This window comes from Melospiza melodia, chromosome 4 (genome assembly GCF_035770615.1).
Source record: "Melospiza melodia melodia isolate bMelMel2 chromosome 4, bMelMel2.pri, whole genome shotgun sequence".
In the NCBI taxonomy this organism is placed as follows: domain Eukaryota; kingdom Metazoa; phylum Chordata; class Aves; order Passeriformes; family Passerellidae; genus Melospiza; species Melospiza melodia.
In genome coordinates, this window is record NC_086197.1 from 13860185 (window position 1) to 13880162 (window position 19978).

Genomic DNA, 19978 nt, shown 5'->3' on the forward strand with positions numbered 1-19978 from the left:
TACCACTAAACCATCATTTGGAACACTGATCTGTTGAAATATTGAATGTTTGACTGATGTTTGATGATACTGTTTGGGATTGTATTAATTCCTGGGATAAGCATCCTGCAGTGAGGTTGTCTTTCTCATGTGTGACTGCTGATGTTGGAAGCAGTAGAATGGCTGCCAGATTTTTTTATTTTCTAAAATCAAGAGTCTGGCATGACAGGGAAATGTTGCTTCAGGTGTTTTCTCAGATACTCCCAGATGTGTAGAAGAGCTGGTGAATTCTGCATATCTCAAAAGTCCTTGAGACCAAATATCTTTTCAGTGTCAAAAAAATGTTTTTGAGCATGTGGTTAATTTTTATTCACCAAGTATAAACACTGACCTTGATTTGTTGTTGCTCTGTTGGCTTAGAGTTAAGAAAATCCCACATGACAATCTGGGTAATAAATTTGATTCATGTGCTGTTTGGAGAAGCTGCTGTCATCATGAAGTTGTAAGTCCAAAATAATGTGGGAAGCATTAAAAGGCCTTTTTACTTTGGCGTATCAAGATCTGAGGCCAGCTATTACACAAGATGTAAAGATATTTGCAGGTGTTGGTGACTCAGATCACACAATCTCAGAAATGGGATTTCATTGCCAGCCTAATGACAGTGTACTGCATTAATCCAAGCAGATTGTAATTCTTTTGGCTGTTAAAGTGTGAGAGGGAATAGTGACATGATTTAAAGTCATGGTAGACACCACCAGAGCAATATTCATTAATTGGGATTGCCTTCTGTAGGGCAAGTGGCAGAGTCCCTTTCAAATTAGCTATGCTGGTTTTCTTCTGCTTCTTAAGGCTTGTGATTATCTTTCATCTAAAATAAATTAAATTATGATACTGATAGTCTCACTAGCTTCTTTATAACAGCCTCCTCTGACAAAGTGATGGGGAAATGATGAGGAATTCTGTAAGTCAGAGAACTGAGAAATCAGCTGTGGTTTGGTTTTGGTTTTTTTTTTTTTTTTTGGTCACAACTTCTAAGCAACTTCAGGTGCTTTCAGTCTCTCTGCCAGATCTGGTGGGTTTTTACTGTTCGTTTTCCTAATAATTTTTAAATATTTTTCTTGCTTTGGCTGTTCTGCATGTGTGTTCTGGAGGATCTGGGTGGGACCCACTTGGCTTAAATCATTCTTTCCAAATTGTTTGGGCTCTCCTTGATGCACTGAATTGAACCACTGCTGACAGTTGTTGACAAGCCCAGGGTGCAGCTGAACCAGAGCAGGGGATGTCTCTCCTTACAAGTGCAGACAAAGGAAATTGCCTTTGGCTTCACCCATTTGTCAGCAATGATTTCGTTTTGCCATGTACACAAAACTTTGACCCTTAGTAAAGCTTAAAAATGAAAGAGAAAATCAAGTGTATTGTGAAAAGCAGAATGTGTGCACAAGCTGGGACAGTAAGTTCTTTTATCCTCATTTGGGTAGCCAGTATTTCCCTTTCCCTTTCTTTAACCCTGTAAATACTGAAGTGTTTTTCTTCTGATACCAGATTTATCAAGTGATGATACTGATAAAACTGATGGTTTTATCTTTCTACAAAATGTTGGTCAGCTTCAGTCTCTGATTTCTTACTTTTTTTTCTGAGTTATGTTCACTTCTCAGACTCTAACTCTACTAATATTCCTGCTGTATAATATGCTGCACTCACACTGCCTGCAGCCAGGATTTTTTTAGTCTTTCCTTGACAAAATGTCCAAGAGCAAATATCTTTTGTTCATTGTCTGTGTCACCAGGAAAGAAGTTTCCTGGATTCTGCCAAAACTCAGAAGTACTGCTGTAAACTAATTGGCTCTCAATAACTCAGAATTAAGTGTGGTGGTTTGCAAATCAGCACACAGATTAAATTACAATGGTTCTGAATAGGAAAGAGAATGAGCTAAATAAAAAAAAAAAATAAAAAAAACCCCAAAAAAAAACAAAAAAGAAAACTACTTGCATGACAGTGACTGCAGGTCTGAGCAGAGCCATCTGTGCCTTCAGGGAGCAGTGCAGTCTGGCTTTGCTCTCCATCCCATTTCCCAGTGCAGCCAGAATTTCTTTGCAGTGTTGGCTGGATCCATGTCTGCTCCTAAATGTAGAACCCTGTGCAGCTTCCAGGTGGCTGTGACTGTTCTCTCTTGAGCAGAAATCCATTTATCCAAGAGATGCCTTGACGGGGAAAGAATTGAAGACAGGATGGAAGGTGATTGACTCAGGTGCCTTTTTTCATACCAGAATGAGTTTTGCTTTTGGGAGGGAGTGATTTACTTGTGACAACAGATTCTGTCTTCATTGTCAAGAAAAAAAAAGAGGATGTGCTTGCATCTTTTTAGGGAAAATACTATAGATTTGCACTGTAACTCATTGGAAGTTTTGAGGAACTCCAGCTGCTGTGGGTTTGATAGAGTCGCATATGCTCTCTTCACCAGGAGTGTCTGCTCCAGTTCTGTGATCTGCAAAACAGGGTTTTGGACAAGATTAGTTTGAAGGCAAATGTTGACTAGCTCTAAAGGTTTGAATGGGGGAAAGCAGCAAATAAGGGAGGATTACTTTACATTAAGTCCTTACCAGTGGAGGATATCTGTTTTGCGTGCCAGGGAGACAATTTCAAGAGTCATGTGATAGGAGATGGTGAATACCAGGGAATGGGAAACAAGTAGAATAGGTAAAAAGCTGGGGAACAGAGCTAAATTTTCAGAAAGTGCCCATGATTTTGTGTGCCTTCAAAACAGTCTAGTTTCAGTGCCTTAAAAAAGGATTATTGTGCTCACAATGTACTAAGCTTCTCAAAAATCACATCTTACAAAATATCTGAAGGTGAGCTTACAAAAATTACTTGTCACACGTGAAAATTGAGGCCTGTCTTCTTTCTATGAAAGCAGAGAGGAAACTGAAAGCCCTCTAAGCTTTTTTCAAAGAAGCTTTGAGTGAAAAGATCTTCAGCATTTCTTACTAGACCTCCAGCATTGTCAGTGGGGTTGTGTTTTTGAAGTATTTGATGTACCCTTAAAGGCAAATGTAATTCCTGCATACTGTATGCTTAAGATGTATTTGGAAATGGGAGGGGTCTGATGCTTTGCCTTGAAAACAAATGTTAATGCAGTGTTATTTGTAGCTTTTATTATTACCACAGGAATCCTAGACTGCCAATAATTTTGAAAACAGAGCAGTTTTTACAATACAAAGTGAAATTTCAAATGTCTCAGTCTAAGCTGGCACGTATCTATGGGTGGGAGTTGGGGGAAACCCCCCACATTTTTAAATATAATAAATATTGCTTTTATATTTGTGATAGTTAAATGAATCTTGTCCAGGCAGGCATTATGGCTTGTTTCATACCTGTAAATTCTTTGGGAGGGCTGGCTGTGGTAGGGACACCTTGTAGCAGTCTGATGTTCCTGCTGGAATTTGAAGGGCAAGGTCCCTGAAGGTGGTGGTAAAGGGAAAAGCTGCCCTAAGTGCAGCAATGAATGAGATCTGGGCCAGGAACTTTGGCAGGACATTGCCTGGCTGGGGACAGTGTCAGGCACATCTGCAGTGAGACTCAAGGTGCACACTGCTGTAAGCACACAGAGCTTCTGCTGTGTGAGACACCACAGGCACTCTCCTAACTCCAGCCCTCCATGGGCAGAAAGATCTGAAGTGCCTGGGATTCATCCCATGCTCCAGTCACAGCTGGGCTGTGTCCCTTCAGGGAACAGACTCAAATGAAGAGCAGGTTTCAGGGAGGTGTTTTTTGCCTGGTCTTTGGTTTGTTTTGTTTCAGGACTCATCTGAGTGAGGTGTTTATTGCCATTTCCTCTTGGTTATGGTTTCCCTGTAGGTGGTTTCAGACCTGGGTTTCCAAGACTGTGAAATATGTTTTCAGCAGATGTGCCCTGAGAGTGATCCACCTTCTGACTAAACTGAATTAGGCCAGGAAAAGATGAATGGCCTTACTAAGTCCAAAATGCATCTTCAGCTTCAGGCCTTTGCTTTAAGGCCCATATGGAGCAGCCCATGAAGGAACCTTTCAGCTCATTAAAAGGAGGGCTCAGGGAATCAAAACTAAGCCTGTTAAAAGAAGCCTGGCCAAAGTGAAAATGGAGATGTGTTTAATTTTGACACAATATATAAAGATGTTCTAGATGAGGCTGTGTTAACTTGCAAGCAATATTGAGCCTTTTGGTTCACAGACTTAAATTACCAATGCCTCAAATCCAGGGAAAGGGGTCTGAGATCCCTTGTGCTATAATATTTCTGAAAAGAGGAAGAACCTTGGTTGAAATGCCACTTGTATTTTCAGGGATTTAATGCCACACTGCCCTTTAGAAAAAAATAGGGAACATTGTGTTCTATAAGAAATAAATACCTTAAATTTAGTCTTTGGCATCTTGGAAGTTGATGGATGAGGACTGTGACAATCTATCCAGCTCTTTATGTCTCCTCTCATCAGCAATGAAGTGTTGTTTATAAAGACTGGAATCTCAACAGGCACCATCATGCAGAAATAAATGCACAGGATTATTAAGCTGGAAACATGTTAATCTTCATGTCCTTTAGTTGATCTTGCTCATTTTTCTCCAGTCTGCTGTGCAAGTAGCTTGAATACCTAAGTGGTGGGGTGGTGTCTTAACCAGCCAGCACCAAAATGTGACAATGCTCTTGAAAAGGCTTCACAATTGTTATTCAATATAGAGAATTAATGTCTAGCAGTGTATGCCTGAGGCAGATGGCCAGTGCTCTGCGTGCTCTGCTGTACCTGAACTTTATGAAGGGATCTAGCAGTTATAAAGGAAGAGGAAAGATTGCACTGGTGGCAGTCTGAAATCTGTTTTGCTGACATGCACTGCTTTGTATGGTGTCATAAAAAAGAGCAGTCCCTTGCTCCTAGAATATATGTGTGTAATCAGTTCCAGCATGTTCCCTTCTCTTGTGCTTTATGGCCTTTTGAGAAAAGATCTAAACTGGAATCCTTTCCACAACTGAATTTCCAAGGAAGAAAATTAAGCTTGAACAAGCATCTAGCAGTCAGAAAGGTTTGTATTATTATAGAGCTTAGGTGCTTAAGAGACTGTCACTGAATATCCCAAGTCTGGCATGCAAAACCTTTTAGTAACACTTTCATTGGGATTAGTGCATGGAGTTTATGTTCATCAGGCACCAGAAGGAACACAATTCACTTCCTTCTCACGGGATTATTATTAATATATTAATTAATATATTAATTAAACTAGGAAACTGGATTTCTTATTCTAGCCTTCTTTTCCCAGGTGGAAAAACCCTCCAACAACCCCGTGCCCCAAGTTTGTAGAACTTCAGATAGAAATACAAAGTGCTGGATTTCATTGCAGAGTGAGCAGACTTGATGGTGGACTTGGGCATGAAAGGGGCTTTGAGATAGGAAAAAAAGAAGTATCAACCTGGGGTGAATCACAACTTGTACTTGCAGGAGAAAGGTGAGGATGCTGATTGTCTTGCACAAAGCTGGGATCTCATCTGACACACTGTGGGCAGCTCTCATAGTGCTCAAACACAAGGAAAGGGCTGTAGGGATGTGTGGGGAGTTTCCTCGTGGAGGAAACTGGAAAAGCTTTGCTTGTTTGGCTTAGTCAAATGATGACAGAAAATGATAGGATTTCTCTTTCTAAATCAGTTTGGCATTAATGTAGACTAAAAATGGCCTTCTCCCTCCCTGAAGGATTGTGTTGATACAGGAAATGTCAATTCACAAGTTTCATTCTTAACTATGATGTCCTCTTGCAGTGTTGCATTGAAATTCTCAAGGTGTCAACTCTGCCCTGAAGTGAGAATTGGCCTGGAGTGTGGAGGTGCCAGGAATGTTGGCTAGAAGCTTTTCAGCAGTTGAATCTTTGTTTTAGACAGGTTAGCCAGCCTTACTTGCAAATATTTGGAGTTGCACTGATGACTTTAAGATGGTGGTTGGTACTTGAGGGAGCAGGGTGGACCTTGTGTTGGCAATCCCATAATGAGCATTGTGGCAACAATCAGATGTGATCTGCAGAGGTGACTTCGTGTTGAAAGCATTACAAAACCTTAGTGCAAGTAATCTGCCCATCTTGCTTTTTATGAAGGGAAGGGTTTCCTAAATGTTTCTGTGCCACTGGGGCATGAATGCCTCTACATGAGAACGTTTATTTGCCATTATTGCAACACTGCTCTGAGGTATGAAACATATGATTTACTATTAATTAATTCCTGAGGGCATTGCTCCTGACTGGATGTGTCATCTACCTCTAGAAGCCTGGATAAAATGTTGAACTGTGGTATAGTAAAATTCCCTGTAATCACATGTATGAACTGTGCCAAAACTGTAGTGAACTGGACAAAAAAAAAAAATAAAACTTGTAAACTTTTTTTAAACTGGAACAGCAAGTGATGCATTTGAAGAGTGACTGCTGGACTTGCTGCAAATTGTCTGAAAGACAAAATCTCCAATCAGATGAGTTCCAGCTGAAAAAGAGGCTCAGGTAGCAGTTATAAAAGAAATCAGCATAACAGCAGTAAATGGTAAAGAATTTATAGGAGTTTTTAACATCAGAAAGGATTCTTGGGTCATAGCTTTTCCTTTTGCTTTATCCAGTCTAGAGAATTTAATTCTTCCTTATGCCTGACATAAGACCACACAGAAACTAAACTACTTTTCAATTGCAAGTTCTTCTACCAGACTGTAGTACAAATTTTCAAAGGCCTTCTTGCATTTGATCAATTTATTCTAGAGATTCATTAGTAGACATAAATAAGAAGAAATAAATACTCAGATTTCTGTGAATCTTGGGGCCTGTGCAGCTGAATACAATAAAAGTGAATGCTCAGAGTGGATCAGAGCTGGCATTACTGCCACACTGAACTTTTGTGTGAATCTCTGATGGTTTTGTACTCTTGTTGCTGTATTTTGAGCAATACTCTATAGCCTGAGAGGAGCTTGGTCTGTAAATGATACACAGTGCTCAGGATTTCCTTGAGGCTTTCCTGAAGTCAAAGATTTGCTGTCCAGATGTTGGGACCTCCAGAAAATTGCTGGGATGTCTGAGCTTCAGCATTGTGGAAGTTATGGTGGAGTCAGCCTTGAAAGTCTCTGTTCTGGGAATGAAGGAGTAGAACCTTCCCTTAACATCACTGGGGTGTACTTGGCTCATTTCATGTGGCTTGCAAATGTAATGGTGCTGACTGTTTTCACTCTGAAATGAGAATGGTGTTTTCTGAGAAACATCTCATTAATGATAATGGTTAGCTCTTTTCAAAGAGATGGCAAAACCAACTTGCTTAAAGCTAGTCATACTGACATGTTGAAAGTACAAAACTGAAACTTATTTGTAATAACACCCTAAATAACATAATAAATAACTGTAAATAACATTTATAATTGCTGTTGTCCTGTAGCATTCAAGTAATGTGTCAGCAGTGTAAAATCAAGAAACTAGGAGATTGAAGGTTGTGTTTTTCTAGCAGAATTTTTAGGTAGCCTGAAATAAGAGTTGTGCAAGTTGTCCTTTAGGCAAGAGATCTGTAACAGATAAGTATTTGTTCTTTTCCAGGAACAGCTGATTAAAGACAGATCAGGAATGTGTTATTAATTACTGTGGAATTATATTCCACAAAAGAGAGGTTTTGTGAGAATTTTGCACACACAGGTGCAATAATCTTGTTTGTGTAGCATATTTGTATTTATTTTTCTTAAACTTGGTTATTTAGAATAGGTATGGAAGCATGTCTAATGTTCAGGATGTAACTTAGCATTTTTAGCCATGACAAATTTTAGAGATGAGTTCTTAGATGGATGTAGATTGTTCTACAAAAGCAGCAAATGACAGCTCTTATTAATCAAAGACAATGAGCTAGAAATTACTGTGACCTTTTCTTGGTGACAGTTTAGAAGGCTTACTAGTAAAATTTGATCTTTTGGGTTTTTTTCCTTTCTGCTTTTTCAGGAATCTCGTGCATTAAGTCTGATACAGCCACAGCAAAGGCTGTGGAACCCAGGACCACATGCAGGGGGAGAGATGGTGCTTTTCACCATGTGACCCTGCTGGTTTGTGACTGTCAGGCCAGCTCCTGGGCCAGAACACCAAACCACTGAAGAGGGAGGCTGGGAAGACTGGGAGGTGAGGGAGGGACAAACACCTCCTGTCTGATAACACAAGAGGCAGGGAAAGACTGACATAAAGGTGGAAAAGCTTATTTCAAGAACAAACCTTCTTATTCTTTGGAATTCTGAACACTTTTGTGTGTCTCGAGGCCTCCCAGAATAATCAGATTTACAGGTGCAGCAGCTTATGTTGATACATGTTTTCATGTATCTACTGTAGAACTACGGGGCTAAACATGGATTTAATTTAGATCTTTAGGAGTAAAGGTCTTGATAATATTGCTATAATTCAGTTCCAGAGCCACTTAAAATGGTTACTCTTCATTCTCTAGCTTGATTGTGATCTGTGCAATGCTTAGACAGAATAACCCTTGGCAACTGTTTACAGATCACAGAGGGAGCAAAAGGAATATTTTGGCAGTGGTTTTGATCTTAGATAAGGAAATCCTAAACACAAACTGTAGTTGTTTATCTGGCAGGGGGGCAGAGGAAGGGTACAGCTCCGTGAGAGCTGAAGCTGGGATCTGTGGCTGGGCATCCCTGGCACAGAAGCTGCCCAGTCAGGCTGTCACTTCCCAATGTGTGCTGGGTGGGAGAAACAGGGGATGCTCCCAGCATCAGGAAATCATCATGATCTATTGTGCTGGCTTTGCGTGACATTATCAAAGAGAAAGGGGAAGAGAAAAAAAACGCCATTCATGGAGCACATTTGTTTTCAGGCAGTAGAGAAAGAGGAGCTGTCTTCAGTCTGAAGTGTGTTGATTGAAAAGTATTTTCACACCAGCACAGGGTGATTAATACTCCATGCAGTCGTGTTCCTGCCTGCTGCCTTCTGCTGTGGTTTGTGTGCAGCTGCAGGAAAATGTTCCTTTAACCCCAGTCAAGCACCTGACAGTGGGGAGGAAAGGCTGCTTGTGCTCAGAGTGCTGTTCTAGAAAAGGAACTTTCTGGAATAAGGATTGCACCTTAAGAGCTGTGTGTGTTGGAGGGGCAGCCATAGGGGAAATCCACAGGATGGATTTCCAGCTGAGAGGAAATTGTTGGGACAGAAGGACACATGCATGTCTGGATGAGCTCTTGAAGGCTGTTACTAAATGTGGGGGGAAACAAAAACATCATCTTGACTTCTGGGCATTTAGGAGGGACTGGAGAAGCTGGGAATGTCCGAACATCCTCTTAAGACATGTATTTGTTTTGTTACGAATGTCAGCAGTGCCTCTAGAAATTTGATTCCAAGTTTAATGAACTTCTGATTGCATTTGCTTGTTCTGCAACCAGGGAAAATGTGTCTAGTTGCACTTTTCAGTCTCTCAGTCATTGAACTAACAAGATATGACCTCTGTTTCTGAGAGCTTAGGAAACTCATGTGCCCATGACAGGGGTACTATAAAACCATGCCAGGTAAGAAGTGTATATATATATATGTGTGTGTGTGTGTATTATATATATGGGCTCTGGTTTGTTTTCAGTGTTGTCTCTTGAAAAGAATTGGGCATTGGCCAGCGCTGACCTCAGTCTTTTTGTGGGCTAAATTAATGTCTTTATTCTGCTTGGCAATGTGGGCCAAGAAGAATTTTTAAATGAATGCAAGAATTTATGGTGTGCAAGATGTCTGACAGTATCCTCAGTTGTTTTTGTGTTTCATCAGTGTGGTGTTACAAATGGGCCTGTGTAATGCAGAGGGGACTCAGGGCTGACAATGTGAATGGTGTAGTAGGAGGGGCTGTGCTGGGGCCCTTTTAAGTGAGGAAATATCCATCTTGCAGTGTTGTTGGAAGTAATTATTAATCTGGTTTCATTTGACGAAAGAAAAGCCCAGTAGATGTCATTTCATGTTTAAATGTGAAGCTGAGGCATAAATTAGTGTCCTGGTGATGATAATCCACAGAGGAGGCATGAGCTTTGAAACAGAAACAGACACAAATTCTGAATGGAATTGGCTGTACAAAAACAGTGTGTCATGATGAGGGTGAGTTTTAGGCTTGTCCCTTTTTATGGACCTGTGCTTCTGAAAGAAAACTGAAGAAACACCTCCATCCTTTTTGATGTAGGAAGGGCAGAAAGATCCTCTCTTCTGCTCTGGGCATGTCCAGCCTCAGGTTTACTGCTTTGACAGGAGGAATGATTTTTGGAAAAAAAAATAACATTTGCATTAGGAGCTCTCACCCCTTCATTGAGAACACATCTTTTTTCCTCAACTCCAGATGGGGCAGAACCTCTTGCTTTGATGAAAATTAGGACTCTGACATCACAGGCTGGGCTCTGCCCTCTGCTTTGTTCTGTTGCTTCTTAACAAGCTTCAATCTTTGAACTCTCCAGAAGCTTGTACACCATTGAGCTGGGGATGTTTGTAGCTTACTGAGTGGTGATGTTTGAAGGACAGATTGGTTGTCAGGGGCTGGTGAGAATGCTGCTGCTTCACATCTGTCACATCTGATGGGTTCAGGGCAGTAGGATTCAGTTGTCTGCAGCTCTGGTGGCCTGGCATGGTAGGGAGCTTGGAGGAACCAGAGCAGAAACAATGGCTCAAATAAACACTCTCAGATGGTTTTGGGACAGTGAAGAACTGCTGGCTCTGGGGTGTCTTGCTGGGCTTCCCAGAGAGCTTCACAGTCTGGGATGGCCAAGAAGGCTGAGAGTTGAATGTTTTCCAGATGAGAATGTGCAGGGCTTTGTGGCAGGGATGTGAGAGTTGATGGGAACTGTTCAGAGAAGGCAGCTTCACTCACTGACCCTCAGGGGTGTCTTGGACTGCCTTGGCTGTAGGCAAAGGACCAGACTCTCCTTCAGCTCCCCTTTTTCAGATGCTTTTTATTGCTCCTCTATGATATATAGAATTAAATAGATAGGAATGAGGTGCATTCTTATGTGTGTTCCCTGCTCATTATGGATTCCTGCAAGCCAGTGTGGTGGGTAAACAGGGCTGACCCTCAGAACCTGAAAGCCCCATCTGAGTGCCAGAGGAATGGGACTGCATGCCAGGAGAGATAAAAGCACAAGGTCTGCCACTGGAGGAGCTCCCTTGGAGGGGGAGGAGGTAGGAAGGATGTGAGTATGTACTTAGGCCTGCTTCAAGGAAAGCTGAGAGAAACATTGGCATTTATCTCCAGGAATTAACATGTAGCTTCCTTTTTTTTTTTTAATAGTTAAAAAGACCAGGTTCAGAATGAGTAAAAATTGACCTTTCCTCACAATTGCTCCATTTCAGTTCTCCCTGTTGTGTCTCAGGCTGTGCAGCTGCTGTGGCCTCCCTCAGTAGGCAAACTTGGATGTAGGTGTAAGGAAACACTCACTTCCACCCTTTCTCTTTCTTGTGAGGCAGCTTTTTTATGGCTCTTGTGAATGTGTCCAAAGTGCTTGGAGGCCACTCTGCATTTCTTCCTCCTACTGCAGGTCAGTATCAGCTTCTCCCCTTGTTCCCCATCAGTAAGTGGATGCTACTCATACTTACACAAGGAGCATAAAGTCAGCAGATGGAAATTATTGGAATGGAGAGAAAGGGGGGCGTTGGGTGTTTTTTGCTGGGAAGCTTGGTGGGTGCCAGCTTTGCTTCTTGTACAGTGCTGTGAGGCCACGTGGAGAACCTGCCAGTGGAGGAGAACTTCAGAACCAGAGGAGGATTCTGCCTGGGTCCCTGTGCTGGTCCATTTAATGAGGCATGCTGGCTTTTGGCAGCTTTCCCACTGGCTGCCCCTCCAGGCCACTGTCTCTCATTAGGTTGGATGTTTTTAGGCACTGGATTGAACTCACTGGTTGGTGGTGGTCTGCTTTTTACACACTGCACTTTACAGAGCTAGTGCCAAGCTACTAAATTATTAAGCTGGGGTTTTAATAGAAACCCCTGTGTAGGCTTAAATTGTTTCCACTCTATTTGGAGTTTCCTGCTCTGCTGGTTTTTATTTTGTCCCGTGCATGAAGGCATGGAGGAGAGAATTCACAGGAAAGCACAGAGGCAAAGAGGAGGAATTCAGCCTGAGAGCAGTAGAAAGTGCAGGCAAAATAAAAGGTCAGTTGGTACTGTGTGCAGCTCTGATGGAGGGGATGGGGGAAAATGCCCCCTAATCCACATGACAGTTCAGCAGAAACTTCTTGTGTGTTTGTTTCCAATGCTGTTTGTAACTTAGGTTTCTCACTAAAATATTTTCTTGCCCGACTGTTTTTGACTTGACCTCTTCCCCAGGGCTTGAAAGGGACATTTGTGAGCACACCCAGCTACAGCAGTTTATCCCCAGTGCCAAACCCTGCTGCCACCAGTGGGATGCCAGAATTCTCTCTGCTGCCCTCCCTCCTCAGTGGGGCCTTCCAGTGTTGTACCACTTCCACCCACTCCTCCCTTGTTGCAGGTTCTCCCCTACAGCACTGGACAGGGGGTCAGGATTGCACCTGCTCAGTGCTATGTAACTCAGGTCAGGGCAGCACCTTGTGTTTTCTTAGCACTGCACTGATAAATGTGTGCTGTCCTGGGTGACAGGTACATCTGGGGGATACAGTGTGGGTAAGTGAAGGTGGTATAGAATGTGATCTTATCCCCTAAAGAGTTGCAGCTGGGTTAAATACTAAAGAGTAGGAGCAGGCCTGATGTTAACAGGCCACACCTGTAGCCAATTAAAAGAGTGTTATAAAAGAGTGGATTGGTGGGAACTGGAGTCAGTTGGTTGCTGTGGGGACAAGGAAGAGTCAGTGCTTAGAAGAGCTGCCTATAAGAAACATCAAGGAGGTATGAAACTCTGGCAATTTGGAACCTTTTGGAATGTAATATAATGGCAACAGGTACAGTCACTGTCCTCTACCACGTGGGTTGACTCTGTCACACAGTTCAGGAGAGGGATGTTGTTTGAACCTATGTGCCTTGGTAGACCAGGAGTTCTCAGCATTGGTTCCCTGAGGCTGCTTCATCGTGAGCAGTGACCTCCTTCCTCTGGGAGCAATTAGATGGGAAAGGTTTGGGAAAATAGTGGTGGCAGTGGGCTAAAACTGCTCAGTGTGTGTCCTCTCCTGCCACTGTGGGCTTGTACTGAGTGCCAAGCCAGGGAGCTGCTTTCCACAAAGACATCCTAGCTGGAAGTGACACTGGAGTCACTGGGGTTGTTAAGCACAGCTGCAGTGAGCCAAAGTAACTGAGCTTGGAGTGTGCATTGAGGGCTTGGAACAGCCCTGTTACTGAGCTCTTGGAACATGTGGTGCATATCTTAGGGTATGTAAAGGATATCTTAGCATGGTTTACAACTTAAACCACCTCACTGGGCTTGTGTGTAAGGTACTGGCTGAATCCTGCCTGGAGATTGCAGGTCTGGCTGGACAGAAGAATGGGCTGTGAATTATAAAGGCTGCCTTCACTCTCAATGGCAGGAACAGCACTGCAGTTCCTGTCATTGTCATCATGCTTGAGCCATGTTTGGGTACTGACTGTGTTTAATTGCATGGCTAATTTACTTAATGTCTCTCCTGGGGTCACTTATAACACTCTTATTTTTGGGTTTCAGGGAAATTAGGGACACTAGCAATCCATTGTGGTTCTTTCAAGGCAGGAGTTTTCCAGATGATGGCAATAACAGCTGTGGCTTAGTTGCAGAGTAACCTGTATAAACTGAGAAAAATTAGCACTGGCAACTGTGGTAGAGCTTAATGCTTGCAGGTGAAGGATCTCCAGTAAAATATAGTTCAGGTGTAGGCAGAGGCCACGGGTCCCCTGGGTTTGGATAACTTGGAGGATGTGTTTGTTGGTTTACTGGGAAAACCTCAGCAGCACTTGTTGGTTTTCAGTCCTGCAAATGAAGAATGTAGATATTTAGGTATTTGGGTGGAGAGCTGAGGTCATCATATGTCTTCCCTGGTAGACAACTATGAATCATCCCATTCCATGACAGATTGGTTATGTACCTTCCAAGGAGCTCCTCTGTACCTGTTTCCTCCTGTCAGTGGAGCCTCCAAGGTGGTTGCTTTTGGGAAGGGCAGTGTGCTGAAAGCTCTGTGACAACAGTTGGCCTCATGAGCCTTGCTGTGCTCCTTGTTTTTCCCCAGATGGACCTGTCTGTGGAGACTCTGTACAGCCTCATGCAGGAGCGCCAGAAGAAGTACGCCAAGTACGCGGAGCAGATCCAGAAGGTCAACGAGATGTCGGCCATCCTGCGGCGGATCCAGATGGGCATCGACCAGACGGTGCCGCTGATGGAGAGGCTCAACAGCCTCCTGCCGGAGGGGGAGCGCCTGGAGCCCTTCTCCATGAAAGCCGAGCGGGAGCTGCGGTCGTAGCGCTGCGGCAGCGCCCCCTCCTCACCTTCCTGGCTCCGTGGAGGCGCTCCCGGCCGGCGCATCGGGAGCGGGCGGCGCTGCCGCGGGCTCTGTGCCGGGCAGCGCAGGGAGAGCGGCGGCGCTGCCCGAGCCGCACAGCCAGGAATGCGGGAGCTCCAGGAGGAGAGGATTTACCGCTCTCAGCTCCCTCCTCTTGCCCTCCTGTCTCCTCTGCCGCTACACCGCCTGTGCAGACACATTTGTTTCATTGCTGTGACTAGTCGAGGTTTACAGAGGAGGAATTTCCTTTTATCTGATTTAATTTTTTTACTAAAAAAATTCAAAGGGATATAGGGTGTGATGAACCCTCTAACATGTTTTTTGTGCCATTGGGGTTTAGACAATTAGATGGCTGGAAGATCCCCTGGCCTTGGAAATATGTATGTTTTATGAAAGTGTGAGAGCCAGGAACTGGCTTACTAAAATCTGGCCATTATCATAATTAATGTGGTTTGCACTGCAGGGTTTTGGCATGTCCTTGAGGCTCCTGTTCCTGTGGGCTCACTAATTTATGAGGCTGTAAAGGAGTAACTGTTCTAGATATGTTTGCCTGTTAATGTATAGCAGACCTTAGTGTTCCTCTCCCCCTTGCCCTGGCAATGTCCCCATTCCCCAGATGATGGCATTTCGTGTCCCTCTGACAGGCACTGGTACAGCCTGGTCACTTTGCATCTCAAAGTTGCACACAAGGTGTCTTTTTTTATTGGGACACTCAAGTTATCATGGTGCTTTTTTACCAGTGGGTTGCAGCTGCTTCTTCAAGTGCATGAAGGTGGAGGGGAGAGACACAAGAAGTCCTTTGGCTCTTTGTTGGTTTAGCTGCCCTTGTGCTTGGAGCTGGTGGTGGCACAGTGCTGAACAACTGGAGCCATGGGGCCCTCCTCAGCCTCCTGCTCCCAAGGCAATGGGATGTTCTTATCTCCTGCCAGGCGAGGCAAGGCTGGAGAGCCCATGAACCCCAAGGGTTATTGCGTGGCAGGAGTGCAGTTCCAGCAGTGAGGACAGTCAGGGACAACCCACCTTCCAGGACAGTACGAGGTAGGGGAACTTGCCAAAGGCAACTTGCTTCAATATTTCTTAGTTCTTAAGAGCATTTATTAGGCAAAAGGTTGTCTCTGAGCATTTGGAAGTAAGAGTGCAGTAGGTTTTTGACTGTAATAATTACTGTCTGCTGGCAAGAAGCAACAGGCTGTTCTCTTGTTGCATTCCCAGAGATCATGTAGTGTGAATTTTTGTCATGCAGACTGCAGCCAGCTTAGATGTGCATCTGAACCATGGTGGTGGCTGGATCCCAGGGCCTGCTGAACACTGTCTAGATGCAGAGTCCTGTAGAGGTGCAGCCCCTTGGAATGATGCCCTGGGAAGTGGGACTGACTGCTTCAGGGAGGGCAGGGAACTCAGCAGGAGGATTTTTAGCAAAGACAGCAGGTTTTCTTGCCTGCTGCTCCCACCCCAGAGGGTTTTACACAGTTTCATGTACATAGGCATATGCTGTGTGTTGCCCAGGATAAAACATTAGAATTCCATCCTTGTTCAAGCTTCCTGCCATGTTTTACACTTGGATTGTTAAAAGCTTACATGAGACTTAACTCAGGAAAAGCTGCTTGTCATGGCCATGTCCTTGTGGGTCCTCGTTGTCCATCATGGAATGTGTGTCTGCCTCCCACCATGAGACACAAAAATATTGAGCTGCTTTAAATAGTGGCTGCAGCCATTTTTGTCCCCTTTGTCCAGATGATGCTGTCTGGATGTTTAAAATGTGCGACATTCAGCTGTCTGCCAGACGGGATCAGGAGTGTCCCACACCCTGGTGTGCTGGAAGCCTGTGCCAGTGGGAAGGTCCTGATTCTGGATGTCAAGGCAGATGCTCTCTCCTGTAAGACTTCTCTGAGGCTGGTGGACATTTGGCCTCAGGCCATGAAGTATCAGATCAAAGCACTGCTCCCTGCAGTGCTAATGAGGGCAAAGCAATAGTATTCCCAGCTGAAGGCTGCACTGCAAATCAGTTCCTTCCTCATTTGCCAGAAAACACCAAGGCACTGGGATGGGAATGGGAGAAAACCTTTGTTCCTAGGAACAGTGCTCTTGAAACTTGTGGCTGTGCTGCTGGGCCTCGCACACTGAGCTTCTGGAACAGCAAGGGCAGGTTGTGGAAGGTGTAATAACTGAACTAGAAAGAAATTAGAGCTGAAATGTGAAGGCCAACCTTTTCCAATGTTCACATGTCACCACCTTCATTCCACAGGTGATAGTCTTATAGTATGGGTACTATAAGAAGCATGCACCCTGTAAATGCCCTTGAATGATGGTTTACAGTTTTATTTAAAATATTGTCATTGCCTTCAGGAACTATAAGTCTTTGGCCCTCTTGCTGAGGGGGAGATGTGTCCTGCCACATTTTCTTGAGCTGCTGTTTGTTGCTTGGCTGCTCCCTGTTGGCTTTGCTCCACATGCTGCTTTCAGCTTCAGCTCAGATGCAAGTGATGCTCCGGGTAAGACTGAGGCTCCCCTCCCACACTGTTTAGCAGGAGCTTGGAGAGGTGACTGGAATCACCTTTCTGCCTGTGAATTTCCTTTTCCAAGCCAAATGCTCTTGGAGGAGGCCTCAGGTATCTCTGGTGAATGTACCAGCTGTTACTTCTGTCACAAATTTAGTGCTGTGAACAGTGAATAATCTGGTGTGCTCCTCTGAAACCAGACACTGCTGCCCTTTTCTGCTTTCTGCTGGTGTGTGCTCTGGGTACAGGCTAAGCTTCTTGATACCTGATCTTGTGAAAAGCTGAGGAGCAGGACAAGTCACTGGAGTTCTCCTCTGCCCTGAGCTGCTCTGGCCCTTCCCTGACTCTGCTGTTGCAACTCCCTGGTTGTGCTGCTGCTGGTGCTCCTTGTGTCTCACACTGGTCACTGTGCTGCCCATGCAGAGCAGGTTTGCTTTGTTGTTTCCGTTGTTTTTGTCACTGTATGCATTGACAGAGTGCTAAAGTGCCAGCCTACCTGCAGGGCAATTCCTGTGAAGTTCTGCTGAAGGGGAGAGAAAAGAGTTTTTGTTGTTGCTTTCTTTAATATATGTATTTTAAATTAAATATATTTAAAGATCCTTAAATATTTTAGAGTGTGTTTTCCCCTCTGTCAAGCTTTTACACAGTAGAAATACACATTTTCACTGGCCCATTGGTTTCATGAGCCAGCCCCTCTCTCAGACTGTGTGCCAGTAGTTTCCCAGGTGCTGCTGTAACTTCCCTCCTGTTCCCAAGTGCCAGGGGGTATTTTGATTGCCAGCCTTGTGGCTGAGCACTCCATGGTTTATGGGTGGTTACCCTGTTCAGCTTCCTACATGCTCCATGTTCCACAGCTCCAGCATTAAAACTTCTGGTGTGGCTCTTTTCCAAGTGTGTTGTTTCTCCAGTTGCCTTATTGCTCATTCTTCATTCCCACCGTGGTGTCTGGGCAGTGCAGGCTGATCTCAGCTTTACTTTGCACCCACTCTGTGACATGGAGGTGGCTGATTTCAGCTGCCCTGGGGCTGCCTCTGCCATGGGATTGAAAGGAAGCATATCCCCGAATGAAAATGAATGCTGGTTGGTTTGTTCCCTCCCATGCTGTCCCAGTTCTGGTTGGCAGTGATGTCCAGTTTGAATAGATGTGAGCAGTGATGCTTGGCACTTGGCATTGGGAGAGCAGAATGGTCATGAACTCTCATCTGCACAGGTGATATTGAATAGAGAGGCAGATTTACAGGGTTTCTCTTCATTTTGCTGGTGTTTTGTTTTTGCTTTTGTTTTTTTTTTTTTAATGGCCTGATGGCCCAGCCCCATTGCTGCCTGTAGTGTCACACTTTGGCTTTGTACAGTAGTGGAGCATGATGAGGATCCCTGGAGATGGCAGCTGAAATCCACTCCTCAAAGTGAGCAATCCCTTGCAGCAAGACAACTCTCCAGAAGTGTTTGGCAGCGTTTTCCATGCCAGGAAAGCAGCCCCTTCCCAGAGGGGTGGGTGTTGCAGAAGGCAAGAAATAGCTCCCTTTCCTTTTCTATTTATGGTGAGTCTTATTAATATTCTTGGAAGTGCAGAACGAGCTCAAGGCTTTACTGCAGAAACACTTCAGTTTGCCTCAGAGCAACCATTTGGACCTGAGGGCCAAGAAGTTCTTTGCAGGCAGCATTCAAAGGGGCAAGTGCTGTTGCCAGGCAAAGCTGATGGATTAGGAACACTTCTATCTGAATTCTCAGTTGTGGGTTTGTGTGTATAAGTGTGTTATTGTGTATGTAATGCTGTCTAAAATTGCAAGAATAACTACTTCTATCAGAGATTAATAACAAATGCAGACTAGGTGTATGGCTGCCTAAGTTAGATGTCTGGCTAGGTACATTTGGTTGAATCACAGTGATTTTGGATTTAAAAAGTAACAGTCTTACCCTAGTGCTGTTCTCCTTGTTCTGGGCTTTTCATGCCCCCACTTTCTGGTAGAAGTCAGTACAGCTTGTGCTGTGAATCACAGCATATTGAGCACCTGATTACCACATTTCTACTCTCTTATCCTCTCCAAACATAATCCCTGCTGGGAGGAGGTTTGCTGTTTTCAGTTCACTTCATTCTGGGAATGTCATTGTGATGGTTACATCAGGAGCCTGGTGACCTTGGGGACCTCTTCCCAGTAATGCCAGGCAGGGAAATGAAAATGAGGTGTTGGTGACATGCATGAGGCAGATTGCAGTTGCCCCTTGGGTCTTTACTGGAGGTGGAGTTAGACTGGCTCTTCCCAGAGCTGGCTGCTGGCAGGGCCAGGGATGCAAAGCAGGCAGGAGGAGTGCTGAAAGCTGAAGTGAATGCTTCAAAAAACAGAATTTGAGGGAACAGAGCTACTGCAATCAGAAGTGGGCTTCAGAGTGGGGTGAACAGCTAAATCTTAGAGGATTGTCATATCAACCTTTTAGTGTAGGCTCAGCAGCTGATGATGCCATTTGATTTGCATGGTTCTTGTAGGAGCTGCTAGATCTTATTTGTAGAAAATAAGCACAGAAACTCACACAGGTTGTTCCTTGTTGGTTTGGTTTCTTTTAGAGAGGCTGAAGATTTTGCATTTCCCTTTCTGGGACTGTGCTTTGAAATTCTCAAAAGAAAAGGCTTTGTTACTGCACCCTGTTAGAAGCTGCTGTTACATAAACTCACAGCTTTCTCCTATAAGGATACAACTGTGGTAGCCTCCTTTAATTCTAATCCGTGCTATATTTGTGTGAGCAGCAGTGAGAGGTGTGCTCCAATCTCACTGAGCAGAACTTGCTCTGAATTTTTCAAGACTGACAACATCAGTCAAAACAAGTATTTAAACGAGTAATTAAATTATTCTTCAAATAAGTAGTATGGGAGGGAGGCAAGAAAAAAGCATGGGGTTCATTCTGGGTAGCTTCAACAATTTGAATGGGGTTCATTCTGGGTAGCTTCAACAATTTGAAATAGTTGCTGCACCAAGACCACCCCAGCTGCCTGAGGAACAGCTTACTCACATCTGGATTAGACAGTGGGGGTGTTAATGCACACAAGTGCCACTGCTGCTCATCAGTGGAGCAGAAGAAGGGGGATAATCAGG

General features: G+C 44.1%; 1 protein-coding gene across 1 annotated transcript in view; it reads left to right on the forward strand.

Moving 5' to 3' along the window:
* BORCS5 (BLOC-1 related complex subunit 5) overlaps nucleotides 1-17494 on the forward strand; it is a 60272-nt gene extending 42778 nt beyond the window's left edge. The window contains exon 4 of the mRNA XM_063153970.1: nucleotides 14122-17494. Coding sequence (XP_063010040.1) covers nucleotides 14122-14352 — 231 coding nt within the window. The 3' untranslated portion in view covers nucleotides 14353-17494. The remainder of the gene's footprint in view (nucleotides 1-14121) is intronic.
* The last annotated feature ends 2484 nt before the right edge of the window (nucleotides 17495-19978 follow it).